Source organism: Anabrus simplex, chromosome 3, assembly GCF_040414725.1.
Source record: "Anabrus simplex isolate iqAnaSimp1 chromosome 3, ASM4041472v1, whole genome shotgun sequence".
Taxonomy (NCBI): Eukaryota; Metazoa; Arthropoda; class Insecta; order Orthoptera; family Tettigoniidae; genus Anabrus; species Anabrus simplex.
The window spans coordinates 113,503,863-113,517,756 of record NC_090267.1 but is presented as its reverse complement, the minus strand read 5'-3'; the positions used below and the strand labels follow the sequence as shown (position 1 = coordinate 113,517,756).

The following is a 13,894-nucleotide window of genomic DNA, read 5'->3' as shown; positions in this document are numbered from 1 at the left end:
TTAGTTTCTCATGCAAACACATCTGTTTTTGTTATAAATATGTCTTTGGCTAGGGGGCGATCTGAAATTAACAATACAAAATGTGTATCATGATGTTACCTAGCAACCATGCAGGCTGTCTTAGGTTTTCCGCACATGGAGCTTCAGGCAACACTTTGTAGCTCAGTCAACACTTGCTTTGTTAGGGAATGGGGAACCGTCAATGGAGCTTCATGCACGCGGTTAGGAGGGGACGAGAAGGTGAAGCAGAAGATGCATGTCACAAGCTACAGGACATGCAGTGCAAGTCGCGAGCTTGAAGTGACGAATCCACTCCACTTGATTGTCATGTTCTGGGTCAAGCAACGAGCTAGAATAACATAGAGAGGTGTAAGTGCTCCTGGCTGAAGCTAATTGAATGAACGTCTGCCATGTTTTCAGTTGTCACATAATGTGTATACATTTCATTTTTCAACGAAAAATGTTGAAAACACACAATCTCCATGTCACCTGGTCATATAATGTTATTATTACATCAGATACCATAGAAGCCCTTCGTTGAGGAAGTTGAGAGGGACATTTTGTGTAGAAGTGAAACATGGAAATTTTGTTTTTTAAAGAATATGCTTATTGCTTGGACATTCTGTAAAACGTGTCATGCTTACCAATGGCAGTTCTTTTGCTGCTACAAATAGCCTATGATGCATATTTTTTTCTAAGTAGGGGTGAACCCAGTATTTTCTTGATTTTCTTGATTTTCCTTGCCTCTGCCATAGTGCTGTGTAATAATAGTAGAAAACTGTGTCTTCTTCATCACTTGATGTACTGGACACGATCAAGAATCCAGAACAACACTGTAGAAGGTACACAAATTCATCATCGTCGTCATCATGATACACAAATTACAACATGGAAATACACAAATCCCCCAATCTCTTCCAAGGTTGTGCCACTCCATTGGCGGATGCACGCTGTAAAAGTAGGTTGCCTGCAGCCTACCTTCATGCAGCTAGCAATTCGCTCCCGTGTCGCGCAGCTTGCATGAAGCTCCATGTGCGGAAGGCCTTATGGTCTTATGATCATCTGAAATTAGCATGACAAACTGTGTGACGCATGACGCAATGTTACCTAGCAACCTTTAATGGATGGCCATGACCGAGAGACATATAAGACATATTTATGATCATTTCATTTTCCCAAAGAAAAATGATCCACCAACTATTTGTTTTGTTTCTGTTTAACAGTTGAGTCTATATTGTTTAATTTATTCCCTCACCTCAGGTAATTTGGAATGTAATAAAGGTGCTGACAGATTGAGAAGTCTAAAAATTATTATTTTAACTCAAACTAGGCTACTCTGAAAATTATGGCTTCAAAATAAATGCTGTTTAACATGAGTGGAGGTGGGGACATTGGGCTAACTTTTCCAGACACCAAAATCTTTTACTGTTGTCCTTAATAATGAGTAACATCCAACCTAAAGTATTTTAAAACATTTTAAATAATTTGCCTTAGAGGCTGCTGTTGAATGTTTCAAAAGGAAGGGAAATCTGAGCTCGCATCCCCACTTCTCAAACTATGAAGCCATCCAAGAAAATAATTTCTCTGATTGTCTTTGATATTAATATTTACAAAGCCATCAAATTTTTGGAACACATGAACAAAATATTCTGTGCATATATACTAACATTTACATTATTTGGTAGTCTGATTTTAGACTACCAGTAAATAACCATTTTTAAAATGTTTTTTTACAACTTTCAATTTCTGAAAAATATGTGCCATAGGAAGAAGCTGGGATTATCACAGTAAACCTTATTATACAACCTTTATGCATTCATTTAAATATGGATCTCCAGCTGGCTGTCTTTGAGTTGTAATGGAACACTTGCTTTTGTCTCTTACCCTTGAAATCTATTAATGCCAAGTGCCTGGGCTTCCAGTAGCAGGTTGTTGCTAAGTTGGCCCTTCACTGCTTACTTTTGCAGAAAGGCATCTTTTTATAGACACATTAAAATAAATCAGGCTTCCACAAACTCAGACACAGTTATGTAAAGACCTGAAAGCACCAAAGAGAACTAAATCACATGCATACTGCATTATAGACTAGGATGCACTGATGTTGTTATGGAGGAAAGACATTTGGCAACAATGCTTGCTTTAAGGAAGCCTACCTGCATCACTTAGTGGGTGTGCCTGCAAGGTTGGAGGTTGGGTAAGATTGTGCTTCAAAGACTTTCATTTGTTTCTCTTCTTCGACAATTACTAAACCATGCAATTCAATTTTTAACCTCACAATCACTTACTAAAGTAGGCTTAAGCAACCTCGAGCAAAGTTGTCCAATGATGATTAAATTCTGTGAAGCTCTGCACGGGTTGACCATAGAACATCATTACACAGAGTTGATAAAGAACTGTGGCCTTGACCTTCTGCTTACTTTGATACCAGCTAGGGATCCAATGTCTTCAGTGGCATATTTGTGTACAGCAACATATAAAGCTAGATTCTGATGACATTTTCATCTAACTCTCAAACATACATGCAACACAGAAAACGAACTGAGCCTGTGGTATATTACATAGTAGTATTCAGACAGCAACTATAATGTTTAAAATATAGATATCCCTTTTCAAACCATCCTTAATATTTATGCCATGTAGATTTGATGTAGCTGCTAATATGCAACCCCTCATTCATGATTCATGATGGCTCAGTATCATGTTATTCATGAGAAGACATTAACTATATTAATGAAGAATACATAATAAATCGAGTAACATTAGTCTTTTCTCTGCTTGTGCTGCACAACAATACAAAAGCACCTAAAACACACAAGTAGTTATTGCTCTATTGTCACGGAACTGGTGTCCATTAAGTCTTCATTGGTGCTTTTTGCTACTCAGCCCATTGCTAGTAACACCATTGGCAACACCGTTGGCCACACCATTGGCACAACCATTTGTGAGATGTCCATTAGAGAAATCGTTGCTGAAGTGCATGTTACAGGGAGTGTTGCCTTGGAAAATTTGGTTGCCCTTCAACAAAGACAGTATTACAGTTAGACTTAATAACAATATGCAAAAAAATAAAAAGAATATATATGATGGAACAAGTACTGTCAAAGAAAGGGACCTTTATCTTTAAAAAATTCTTCATCCATTTAGTTACTTCTTGAAGTATTGCAGAAATATGAGAATAATGACATGCATGCTCAGGCTTATCTATAACATTAGACCTGAGGAAGATGGTTATATTTTGCTTGAGTTGTCTGTTACTAAAGTGAAGAGAACTAAAAAAAGCTCCTGAAATTGGTACAGAGTGAAGTGTTTGACCATAGAGAAAAATCTGATTTTAATTCCTTATGTAACTTTAAATATGAAGAAGGAATTTTTTGAATCAAGACACAGATATAGCAGTAATGTGTTGAAAACGACTTCAAAGCTCCTACCTTTTTGCCATCTGATTACAAATTGGTTGTGGAGGAATACACAAGATAGTTACATGCTGGGGTGCAAATGCTGCTGTCAGTCTATGCGAACTGTTTGCACGGTTATTTCAACTTGTGTCAGATGTAGGAAGCTTACAGTGAAGAAAATTGAAACCAAAACAACACCTCTTCCTAAAAATTGAGTGAGAGAGGATGCAGTGTTTGAAGTGGTTGGAGCTGACTTGGCAGGCTCTTTGAATCTGAACTGTTGACAGAAGTCTTGGATAATGATATTCACCTGAGTCATTTACAGAGCGGTGCATTTTGAATTAGTGGTGTCCTTATCAGCTGCTGAGTTCATGCAGGCCTTCAGAAGATTCATTACAAGATGGGGTCATCTTCAAATTGTCTATAGTGACAGTGGAACTAATTTTTCAGGCACTGAAAATCTATTCAAAGAGCTTGATTGGAAAAAGATATCTGCAGAATCCTCAGATGTGAGAATAGATGGAAAATTCAATCCTTCGGCTGTATGTGAGGTGGATGGTGGGAGAGCAGCATCCAAATGGTAAAAGAAAGCCTGTTATGTCCTGTCTGATTGCCACAAAATGTTGAGGGACACTAATCTACCCAGTTTAGTGTATTAACCTAGACTGAATAAAAGTTCAGAATGACTTGAAAACAAAATTACACAAGGAATATTTCCAGAATCCTTACTACAAAATTTCTGAGCAAAAAACTTATCACAATAAATGAGGAAGCAAAACAAAAGTCTCTTCTGTCATGGAGTAAACAGTTCCATAGTCTACTTACATGGTTCATGCACAGTTATTATAACTAATGCCCAGATGTTGATGTTGTAAAGAATGTTAAGAAATGACTTTATAAATAGCCTAGAAGTTAATAAAATGCATTATCAAATTTTGTAATGAAGGTTCAGAAATGTCCTTTGAGAATAATAGCTTAAACACGAACATAAAATGCACATTATAGAGGCCTCAATTCATTCACCTTAGTCTGAGTTGCACTGCACTACAAATGTCAAAATCAAATCAAAATTATTTGCAAATGAGGTGTCTACCTCAGTGGCATATGGAATAAAAATACATTATTATCAAGCACTAAATTTTAAATTAACAAGAGAAGAAGACATTTTCCTAAAATACAGTATTACACTAACACTTTTTCTGTTAATCACACAGCTCATCCTTAATAAATTTATGTTATTTACAAACTTCTACTCATAACATCTTCTGTACTTACAAACATAACCAACTCATATACAGTATGTGGAATTCCTTCAAATAATACTATATGCTGCTATAAGATTAAAATTTATATTGCATTTATTTATTTATTTATTTATTTATTATTTTTTAATTTCTTTTACCTAACATTCACAGGTTGCTGAATGTGAAGGATCTAAGATTATCTGCCAGCAAGTTTTTATACCTTGAAAAGCTGCATCTTACATCTGCCGATGTGATTGGAGCATACTTAAGTGGGGTAGATCGTTGGCTGTTAAATCTTCTTCAATCCCATCCATGGAGTAGCTTTTACTACAGAGCACATCTCTGATGTGACACAAAGTTTTATTTTCGATATTTCTGTAAAGTAATGTTTTCAGTTGAAATAGAATAGCTGTAGCAAGTTTACAACAAGTGTTTTTAACACCAGGCTCTAGCTGTTTAAATAGTGAAATGGAATCTACCATTGCTTCATTTTTTTTTTTTTTCCAATGATGGGATATTTGTCAACAATAAAGCCAAGTTTGCCATAATAAATGCCACACTGCCCTCCATGTTTTGTTCAGAGAGCATATCTTGAGCAATTAGTGTTGAAGCAGCTTTTTCACAGTCAAAATTCTGTACAGTGTTTTTCACCACCTGGGAATTTTCACAATAATACAAGCACTTGTTTAACCATGTGCCCCATTGTTGTGGTGGTAACACGATGTCCAGAGCTTCTGATTTGAAATGTGTAACTCGTGAGGGTGCTTCTAAGACAAACCTTCTTAATGTTCACCACAAACCTATCTAGGTTGGGATTTGCTCACACTTCTTCACAAACTCTACATAGACCGTGTACTGAGCAAGTGACATGTCATTTTAGAGTAAAATGCCTTCAATGAATTACCTGCCTGTGCCATATATGGTGCTGTGTCACTTAAAAATAAAACCACATTATCATGTTTTATTTGTCAGGCCACAGAAGAAACAGCACAGTCGAACAGTTTGGATATTGTTGAGTAGTTGGCCTTTTCTAATACATCAGTGGTCAGTAAAAATATTTCACCTAATCCATCCAATTATAATGTTCCAATCACAACATTGGTTACTTAATATCCCCACAGCATCCACGGTTTCATCAATAGAAACCCGTAGTTCCTTACCATGAGTACTGCACCTTATTTTATTTCATGTTTCTTTGTAGCACTGTGGTAAATAATTCTTATGTAAAGTCAATTCATCTGGTATTTCTTGGTTTGTATATTTTTTCAAAAAAGCACATAATTTTGGATTAGAGAGTTTAAATAGTGGAATGTTGCTGACACTAACACATCACACAATTATTCACAAAGTGTGAGGACTTAGTGGATGTCAAAGCAACAGAAGGTAGCATTGAACTACTTTGATGCATGTTCAGAACACACACATGCTTCTTGTGACCAATATGCTGTGTCACGGTAAACCATATTTCAGCTGATACTTTGGTTTCACACAACTTACAGTATAGTATGCTTCCATTACAAAACATACTTCTGTTTCCATCAGTAGAAAACACTCTTATCACCAAACTCGGCTACTATTTGTTTTAATTGAACTGACACGTTTGGTTTAATTTGAGATATTTTCAGAGTGGTACTGAAATGCTTCCATGTAGTGTAAACTGTATGGTATGAATTGTGTGAAACTGAGGCAATACTGTTCATGGAAAATCCACAACTTCCCTTTCCACCCTAACTTTTACAGCTTTAGGCATCGGGGAAATGCTGGCAACTCCAGGTGACATTCCAGTTCCCAAATAACTTGTCTCCAGAAAAAGCAAGCACCAAAAATAATTTCACTGCCAGTTATTAGCAAAATAATAATATGCTGAAATGTTTTATTTCAGTATTTCTATATGAACTACTTGTTAAGGCTTTCAGACACAAATTCATAAAATACCGTAGTGTGATAACATAGCAGTATTGACAGAATAACCTAAAGACAAAATTCTCCTTAATATGACCCAATAATTCTCCAAAATATCAGAAAATGCTCTTAAAATTTTAAAAATGCAAAATAAAAAGGATATACCGTATTTATAATCGGGAAAAGAATTGATATATACTGGAGCATTGTGGTAGACCACTCAATAAAAATATGACATGTCATCAACATCCAGGCCCAATCAATCAATCAGTGATCTGCATTTTGGGCTGTTGCCCAGGTGGCAGATCAGTTGTTTACCTAGCCTCTTTTTAAACATTTTCAAAGAACTTGGAAAATTATTGAACATTTCCCTTGATAAATTCTTTCCTTGTTCTAGAAATGAATATGTGCCCCAATTTGTCCTCTTGAATTCCTACTCTATCTTCATATTATTATCTTTCCTACTTTTAAAAGCTCTGTTCAAACTTATTCATTTACTAATGTTATTCCACGCTATCTTTCTACTGACAGCTCACAATGTTCCACTTATGATATAAATATCAGTTCCCATAGGGAACCTGAAATATTTGTCCTGAATGAGTACATTCATAATTGCAATAATGGATCTTTTATATGGACTTGTATACCACTTAGTTGAGCATCTTGTCTCTTTACTCCCAAGTCTTTCCAGCTCAAAGTTTGCAACATATTCATAATGCTACCCCTTTGTCAGAAATCACCCAGAACAAATTGTACCGTTTTCCTTTGGACCATTCTGAGTTCTCATATCAAATAGTCCTGATGTGGGGTTCCATACACTGGAACCATACTCTAATTGTGGTCTTACCAGAGACTTACATGCCCTCTCCTTTACATCCTTTCTACAACCCCTAAATACCCTCATGAAGATGTGAATAGATCTGTAACCTGTCTTAACCTTGTTGGTATGAATATCCCAATGAAGATCACTCATTATATTAACACCTAGGTACTGTTCTTGCAATGATCCCCATGAGCTACTATCACCCCATCAACAGAGCAATTAAAACTGAGAGGACTTTCCTCTTGGTGAAACTTAGAGCCTGACTTTTCTTTCTGTTTACCATCATACCATTTTCCATTGTCAATCTCACAACAAGGTCAAGATGGCGGCTAGAGTAGACAAGCGCAAGCTTAGTGCTGCTGCAGTTTGTGTTGTTTGTGTGGTAATAATCAGAGTTGTTGTGCTTTACGGTTCTCTGCACGGGTCTATTCGAGTAAAGGAATCGGTGTGTGCAAGTGAAAACGTGAGTTCTCCTTTTGCATGGCTACTAGCAGAGAGAAACTACTACATTCCGGCGTTCTCTCTGACTGGATGCGCCATTTTCCAGACTTATAGGCACCTCCCTACTAGCTCTGAGCCGAACGAGCCTAGGCCTGGTCACTCAGCGATTAGGGGCTTGCTTTGCCTCCTACTACTGGTGGGAGATATCCACTTAAACCCCGGTCCCACCACTTGTGAAATGAAAACAGACATAAACATCTATTGTCAGAATGTGCAAAGCCTAAACAATAAGCTGTCTGATTGTGAACTATCCCTGCCAGACTTAAGTGAAGTTGACGTGATCGGACTTACTGAAACATGGCTCTCATGGGCTAGTGACAATGAACTACTACTCAATGCTAATTACAGCATATTTCGTCACGATCGCGCTTCTCTAGGTGGTGGAGTGATGCTAGCAGTAAACAGTGCGTTACCATGTAAACGAAGACAGATCTCGAATGGAACTGTGAGTTAGTGTGGGTGGAGCTACTCTTTCCTCGATGACCTGTACTTGTGGGATGTTACTACAGACCACCAAACAGCTCTTTCTGTGACCTTGAACAGTGCCTGGACTCAGTAATTGCAGCTCTCCCTCATGGTGAAGTAATTTTAATGGGCGACTTTAACCTGTCTATAAAGTGGTCTTCTCCAACTTCCGGACTGTCAGCTAACAACTGTGACACATACTTTATAGACAGTTTTATTAAGGGCCTCGGACTGAAACAGTTTAATATATACCCAACCCGTGGACCCAACACCCTGGACCTCATACTCTCCTCATTAGAACTTAAAACATTAACCCCAGGCAGAAACCTTTTCCCGTGCGACTACCAGTCTCTCGATGTTATATTCCTCCTTTTCCACCCCTCCTCAAAGCCTCACAACAGGACATCCTGCCGCCCTACCTACATCTGGCGCCGTGCCGACTGGCCTGCAATGTGTCATGCCCTGGAATGCCTTCCCTGGAGTCTGCTCAAAATAGCTGATATCGAATCGGCTCTTGACCTGCTGTACGACTGGCTGCAAGCTGCAATTAAAGACTTCGTACCTGGACAACGGGCTACTACCAGCAAATATCAACACTGAATATCACAAGAGACCAGACTGATACTATTTAATAAGAAGAGAGCTTGGCGCCTATGGAAAGACTTCCCTAATCCACACACTCACAATACCTTCGTTAAAATCCACCGCCATGCAAGGTTTATGGTCAGAAGAGACTACAAAACAAACATAGACACTGTCACTGAAAACGTCCGCAGTAATCCCAAGCGCTACTGGAGTCTCATCAACACACGGAGAAGGACGGAGCAGATTCCTGTCAGTGTGAACCACAACGATGCAACAGCAGACGGCGCCGATCGGAATGAACTGTTCAACAGGTATTTCTTCTCCAACTTCTCCCCTCCCTTACAAAACCAACTGCTCCCTCCCGTTTGTACAGCTTCAAACAGAACCCTATCAAGCATAACTACCACACCAAGTGAAGTTCATAACCTTCTTCAAACTCTTCGTATCAACAAAGCTACCGGTGCCGACACTATAGGTCCTCTTTTCCTAAAAAATAGTGCCAGCACTCTTTGCGTCCCTCTATCTAAATTACTTAACAGATGTTTTGCCGCGGGCTATTTTCCTATTACCTGGAAACAGGCAAATATTGTTCCACTTCTCAAATCAGGCAACAAATTTAATGTTTTATCTTACTGACCAATTTCTATTCTCCCCACACTATCCTTTATCTTTGAAAAAATTATTCACCAGCGTCTTCTTGCATTCACTTTACCGTATATCTCAACCAAGCAGCATGGTTTTCTACCAGGTGGCTCTTGTCTAACAAACCTGGCCACTCTGCTTAGCTTTGCATCACATGCCATTGCAGCTAAATCACAGCTGGATATCTGCTATGTAGACATTTCGAAAGCTTCCGATTCTGTAGACCATACTCTGTTGCTCCATAAACTCTCCAAACCATTTAATATACATGGCAGTCTTCTGAACCTTCTTGCTGGCTTTCTACATAACCATTGGCAGAGAGTGGTGATATCAGGCACTTCATCCTCATGGTTACCAGTCACCTCCGGTGTCCCACAAGGCAGTACTCTTGGCCCCTTGCTGTTTTCTTTGTTTATGGATGATCTGCCGTCCGAACTCAACGAGACAGAGAATACCCAACTCTTTGCTGATGACTGCAAGATATTTAGAGAGATCAGGAATCCAGCAGATGCAGCTCTGCTACAGTCCTCACTTAATGCCCTCTCGAACTGGTGCCGTACTTGGAAACTTATCCCCAATCCACAAAAATGCAGCCACATGACCATAACACTATGTAAATCTCCTCTACCGACATCATATTACCTATTCGACAAACCCATCACCGTAGTTACACAACAGCGTGACCTAGGTGTAATATTTGATACAAAATTACAATTTAAGTCCCACATAGAAACATATACAACCAAGGCTATGAAATTACTAGGCATTCTCTATCGCTTCATAGAAATTTCTGACCCCATTGCTCTTCGTCACTTCTTCCTCACGATCATTCAACTTCTCTTAAACTACTGCTCTCCGATTTGGACAACAGCTGCCCCCTTCAGTACTAAGCAGTTAGACAGAGCAGTGTCCTTCTTTGCTGCAATTGTAAGGAACAGAAACCCCAAGCTCAGAAATCTGTCTACGCAGCAGGTATTAATGGCAATTAATATGTCACCACTGCACATCAGGCGACAGGTAGCTGACTTGAGTTTCCTCCACGGGATCTTAAATGGACATTACCACTCAGGACATCTTGTCTCACTCTTCTCTCTCTGTGTTCCTTCTTGCTCCACCAGAACCAAAGACCTTCTCCACATTCCCCACACTCACCACTCAATAATTCAACGATCTTTCCTAATCCGCCTCCCAACACTCTTTAACAATGTTAATAGGGGACAAGAACTTGATATAGCATCAAATAAAAGCATATTCAAGAGGAGTGTAAATAGTCTCTTAAAGATAAGTTGATGTGAACGGATTATACCGTCATCTTGACCCACGACGACTTGGCTATGAACATGGACATTCTCATGGTTTTCGATTCGGACAGTTGTAATTAGTAGGCTGTGTACCTGATCTTGTTATATTTTGTTATGTTTGTTATATTTTATTATGAAAGTTTACGTTTGTTAAATAGTCTGTTGACAGTGCAAGTGAAATTTGCTCAGTGTAGCTGTATCTTGTGCTTTGTAAATAAATAAATAAATAAATAAATAAATAAATAAATAAATAAATAAATAAATATACATTGTCTAGGTCATTGTTTACAGTGTTAATGAATTCTTTGATATGAAGTGGAGGTAACAGTATGTTAGACTTGTCATCAAGAGTTTTGTTTTATGTTTTTCAAGCCAAGTCCATTGCCTACATGGCCATTTCTTTTGGGTCCACTGATGTGACCTTGCTTGTCTGTCCCACTCACAAAGAAAGCAGGATGCTTTGTGTAACCTGCTTATAGACCTAACAGAATACCTATTTTAAAATCACCAAACACTTGCCACTTTTGTTCCTGGTATTTTGTTTTACACAACATCATCTGAAGATTTCCATATGTTTCTCACATAATAACGGAATGTGCAATGGAAACTTATGCAAGATTTTTCATTGTGAAGAAGGATGTACTTCAAACTACATGCGGAGTCATCAATAAAATATCTCCAGTGGGTAGGGTTGTATTGTGGTACTCCTAGTTTCAGCGTAATTTCCGGAATGCTGCTATAGTAAACCAAAGATCTCTTTTCAGAAATGAAGGGTGCAAATTCTTCTTTGTGATGTCTGTACCAATAGTACATCATTCCTGGTGCCAATATGTTCCTTTCATGGAGTCTAAACCAAAATATCTCAGCAGATTTCTTTGCAAAACCAAGGTCAAGCTTGGGTTCTCTGATCTGAAAGCCATTATGCTGATCGTGCAGACAAGGAGCCACACAAAAGGAACACGAAAGAATTTTAAAAAAGTAGCTTTTGAATATCAAATGTATGTAGATATCCTTCAGAATTATAGTCTCCTAAACGTTTGCTATAGTCCGCATTATAGATATAATATCTGGTAAAAAGCAGATACAGTTTGATTTCATCCTATTTTTGGTAAGCTTTGTATTATCAAAGTACAATGTTATAAATTATTTGTTTTTCAAAGTCTATGCAACTATGATGATGCATAATCTCTAGTTTGATGACCTGCATAAAATGATCAGTCCTGACTTGATATTTGACTAGTTTTTATTAATTTAATATTTATATATTTGTTGGAGATACTTTACCTTCTCAATGTATGCCTTAACATAGAAGTTTCCAAAGAGCACAATGAAGGAGATCATGTAGATGACGAGAGTGTACTGCATCCACAAGGGGAAATCACAACCACTGCGGATGCCATTGATACCCATCACCATTGCAGTAGTGAACTGGATCTGTGAACAGCAATAATATTTTACAAAACTCTTTGCAAGATTTGTGATATGAATATAATTTTTGGTCATCTGTTATGTGTATCAGACTCTCAGCATAATGATTTGTTATCTTCAGATATTCACTGACCTTGACTTAGACTGAACCCATCTTCGTAGGTACAAGAAACTAGTTTCCATTACTTTATAACCAGCACCAGAGAGAGGTCTGGTAATTCAAGTTCCTCAACAGTGGTTTAAAGGAAGTTGCAAGATTTGTTCTCTCCTGGTCAGTTTCAAAGGATTTTACATACCAAATACTTAATTTATTGTATATACCTGTCTTGAAATTTATAATATTCCCTTTGAAATCAAAATCCATTTAACTCACTTGTCAGTACCATTTTATGTATCGTAAGTAAGTTTTGAATGTACCGTTATTCATACTCATGTTGATGTTCGACTATATTGTGGAAGAAAGTTTAAATCTATATGCAAGTCATGTACAGTAGAAACTCGATTGTCAGGACCTTAGTTATCCAGATCCTCACTTATTCAGATATGAAGAACCCTTTCCTTTTTACTATGATGATAGCTTACGTAAGTTTGAGGCTTCATAATTGTTCATAAATGTTTTATTCTGTATATTGTACTGTATGTTTGTTATTACTCTTCATGAGCATCTATATTAAATTTTAAAAATTTTGAATTCATATTTGTTCATAAATGATTTGTATACTGTACTGTACCTGCTGTATATTTATTTTACTAAATTTTCTTATCCAGACGACTCCTAGTACCATTTAGTCCAGATAATCGAGTTCCTACTGTACCTAATTTAGTTGTACTAATTTAAAAGTCCATGAAAACTTGTAAAGGGGAGGATAATTTGTTAGTCTTATGACAAATCATTTTTTCTAACTGGTACAGAAAGAAACATGCTGTTGTATTACTAGGTTCTTGTTCAGTTAATGATACAAATTAGAGAAATTATCTTCTCTAGAGAGAAAGAGATATATTGAAGAAATAATAAACTGTCTGTCCTCCAATGAGGGTGGCCATTCGGATCGGGAATACAGTCAATAGATTTTAAAAACATAATAAAGTGGAAATTTATAATTGTTAATGTTGTTATTGTTGTCTTTTCTTCCCAGGGGGTGGGCGAGGAATGTTAATCACATTCTCAGGTATAGGTGGAAATGAATGATTTGTAGAGAGTTCCTCAGAATCTGTATTAACTTACTACTTTTTTTCTATTTCGCAGAATTGAACTTGCAAATTTTGTAGTAAGGTCAATGTCTGACAACGGAGAGTGCCTCTTGTTCTGAATAGCAAGCCTCCAAAAATCCATCAATTGAGAGGTATTTTGTACTTTGCTGACAGGTAAGGCAAGCACGGTACATAAATAGCTTGATGTTCTAGGTCCACACTCCGAACCTGATTTGAGTCTTTTTCAAAGTGAATAGTGGGATTTGTTATGAAACCCTTTCCATATAAATGTTATCTGTAGAATTTCAATTTCATTAAAGAGCTGGTTAGCCCTCCTCTTTTTGAACTGACCATGGTTTGGGTTTGGTAGAAGCTAAAATATCTAGCCTGGATGTTCTTGTAACTTCTTAAAATTAT

At 37.6% G+C, this 13,894-nt stretch overlaps 1 protein-coding gene across 1 annotated transcript in view; it reads right to left on the bottom strand.

Moving 5' to 3' along the window:
• Nucleotides 1–730: 730 nt before the first annotated feature.
• The window catches only part of LOC136866047 (very long chain fatty acid elongase 4), a 95,143-nt gene continuing 81,979 nt past the window's right edge, over nucleotides 731–13,894 (bottom strand). The window contains exons 7-8 of the mRNA XM_067142679.2: nucleotides 12,143–12,292; nucleotides 731–3,015 (exon numbers count right to left, since the gene is read on the bottom strand). Coding sequence (XP_066998780.1) covers nucleotides 2,860–3,015; nucleotides 12,143–12,292 — 306 coding nt within the window. The 3' untranslated portion in view covers nucleotides 731–2,859. The remainder of the gene's footprint in view (nucleotides 3,016–12,142; nucleotides 12,293–13,894) is intronic.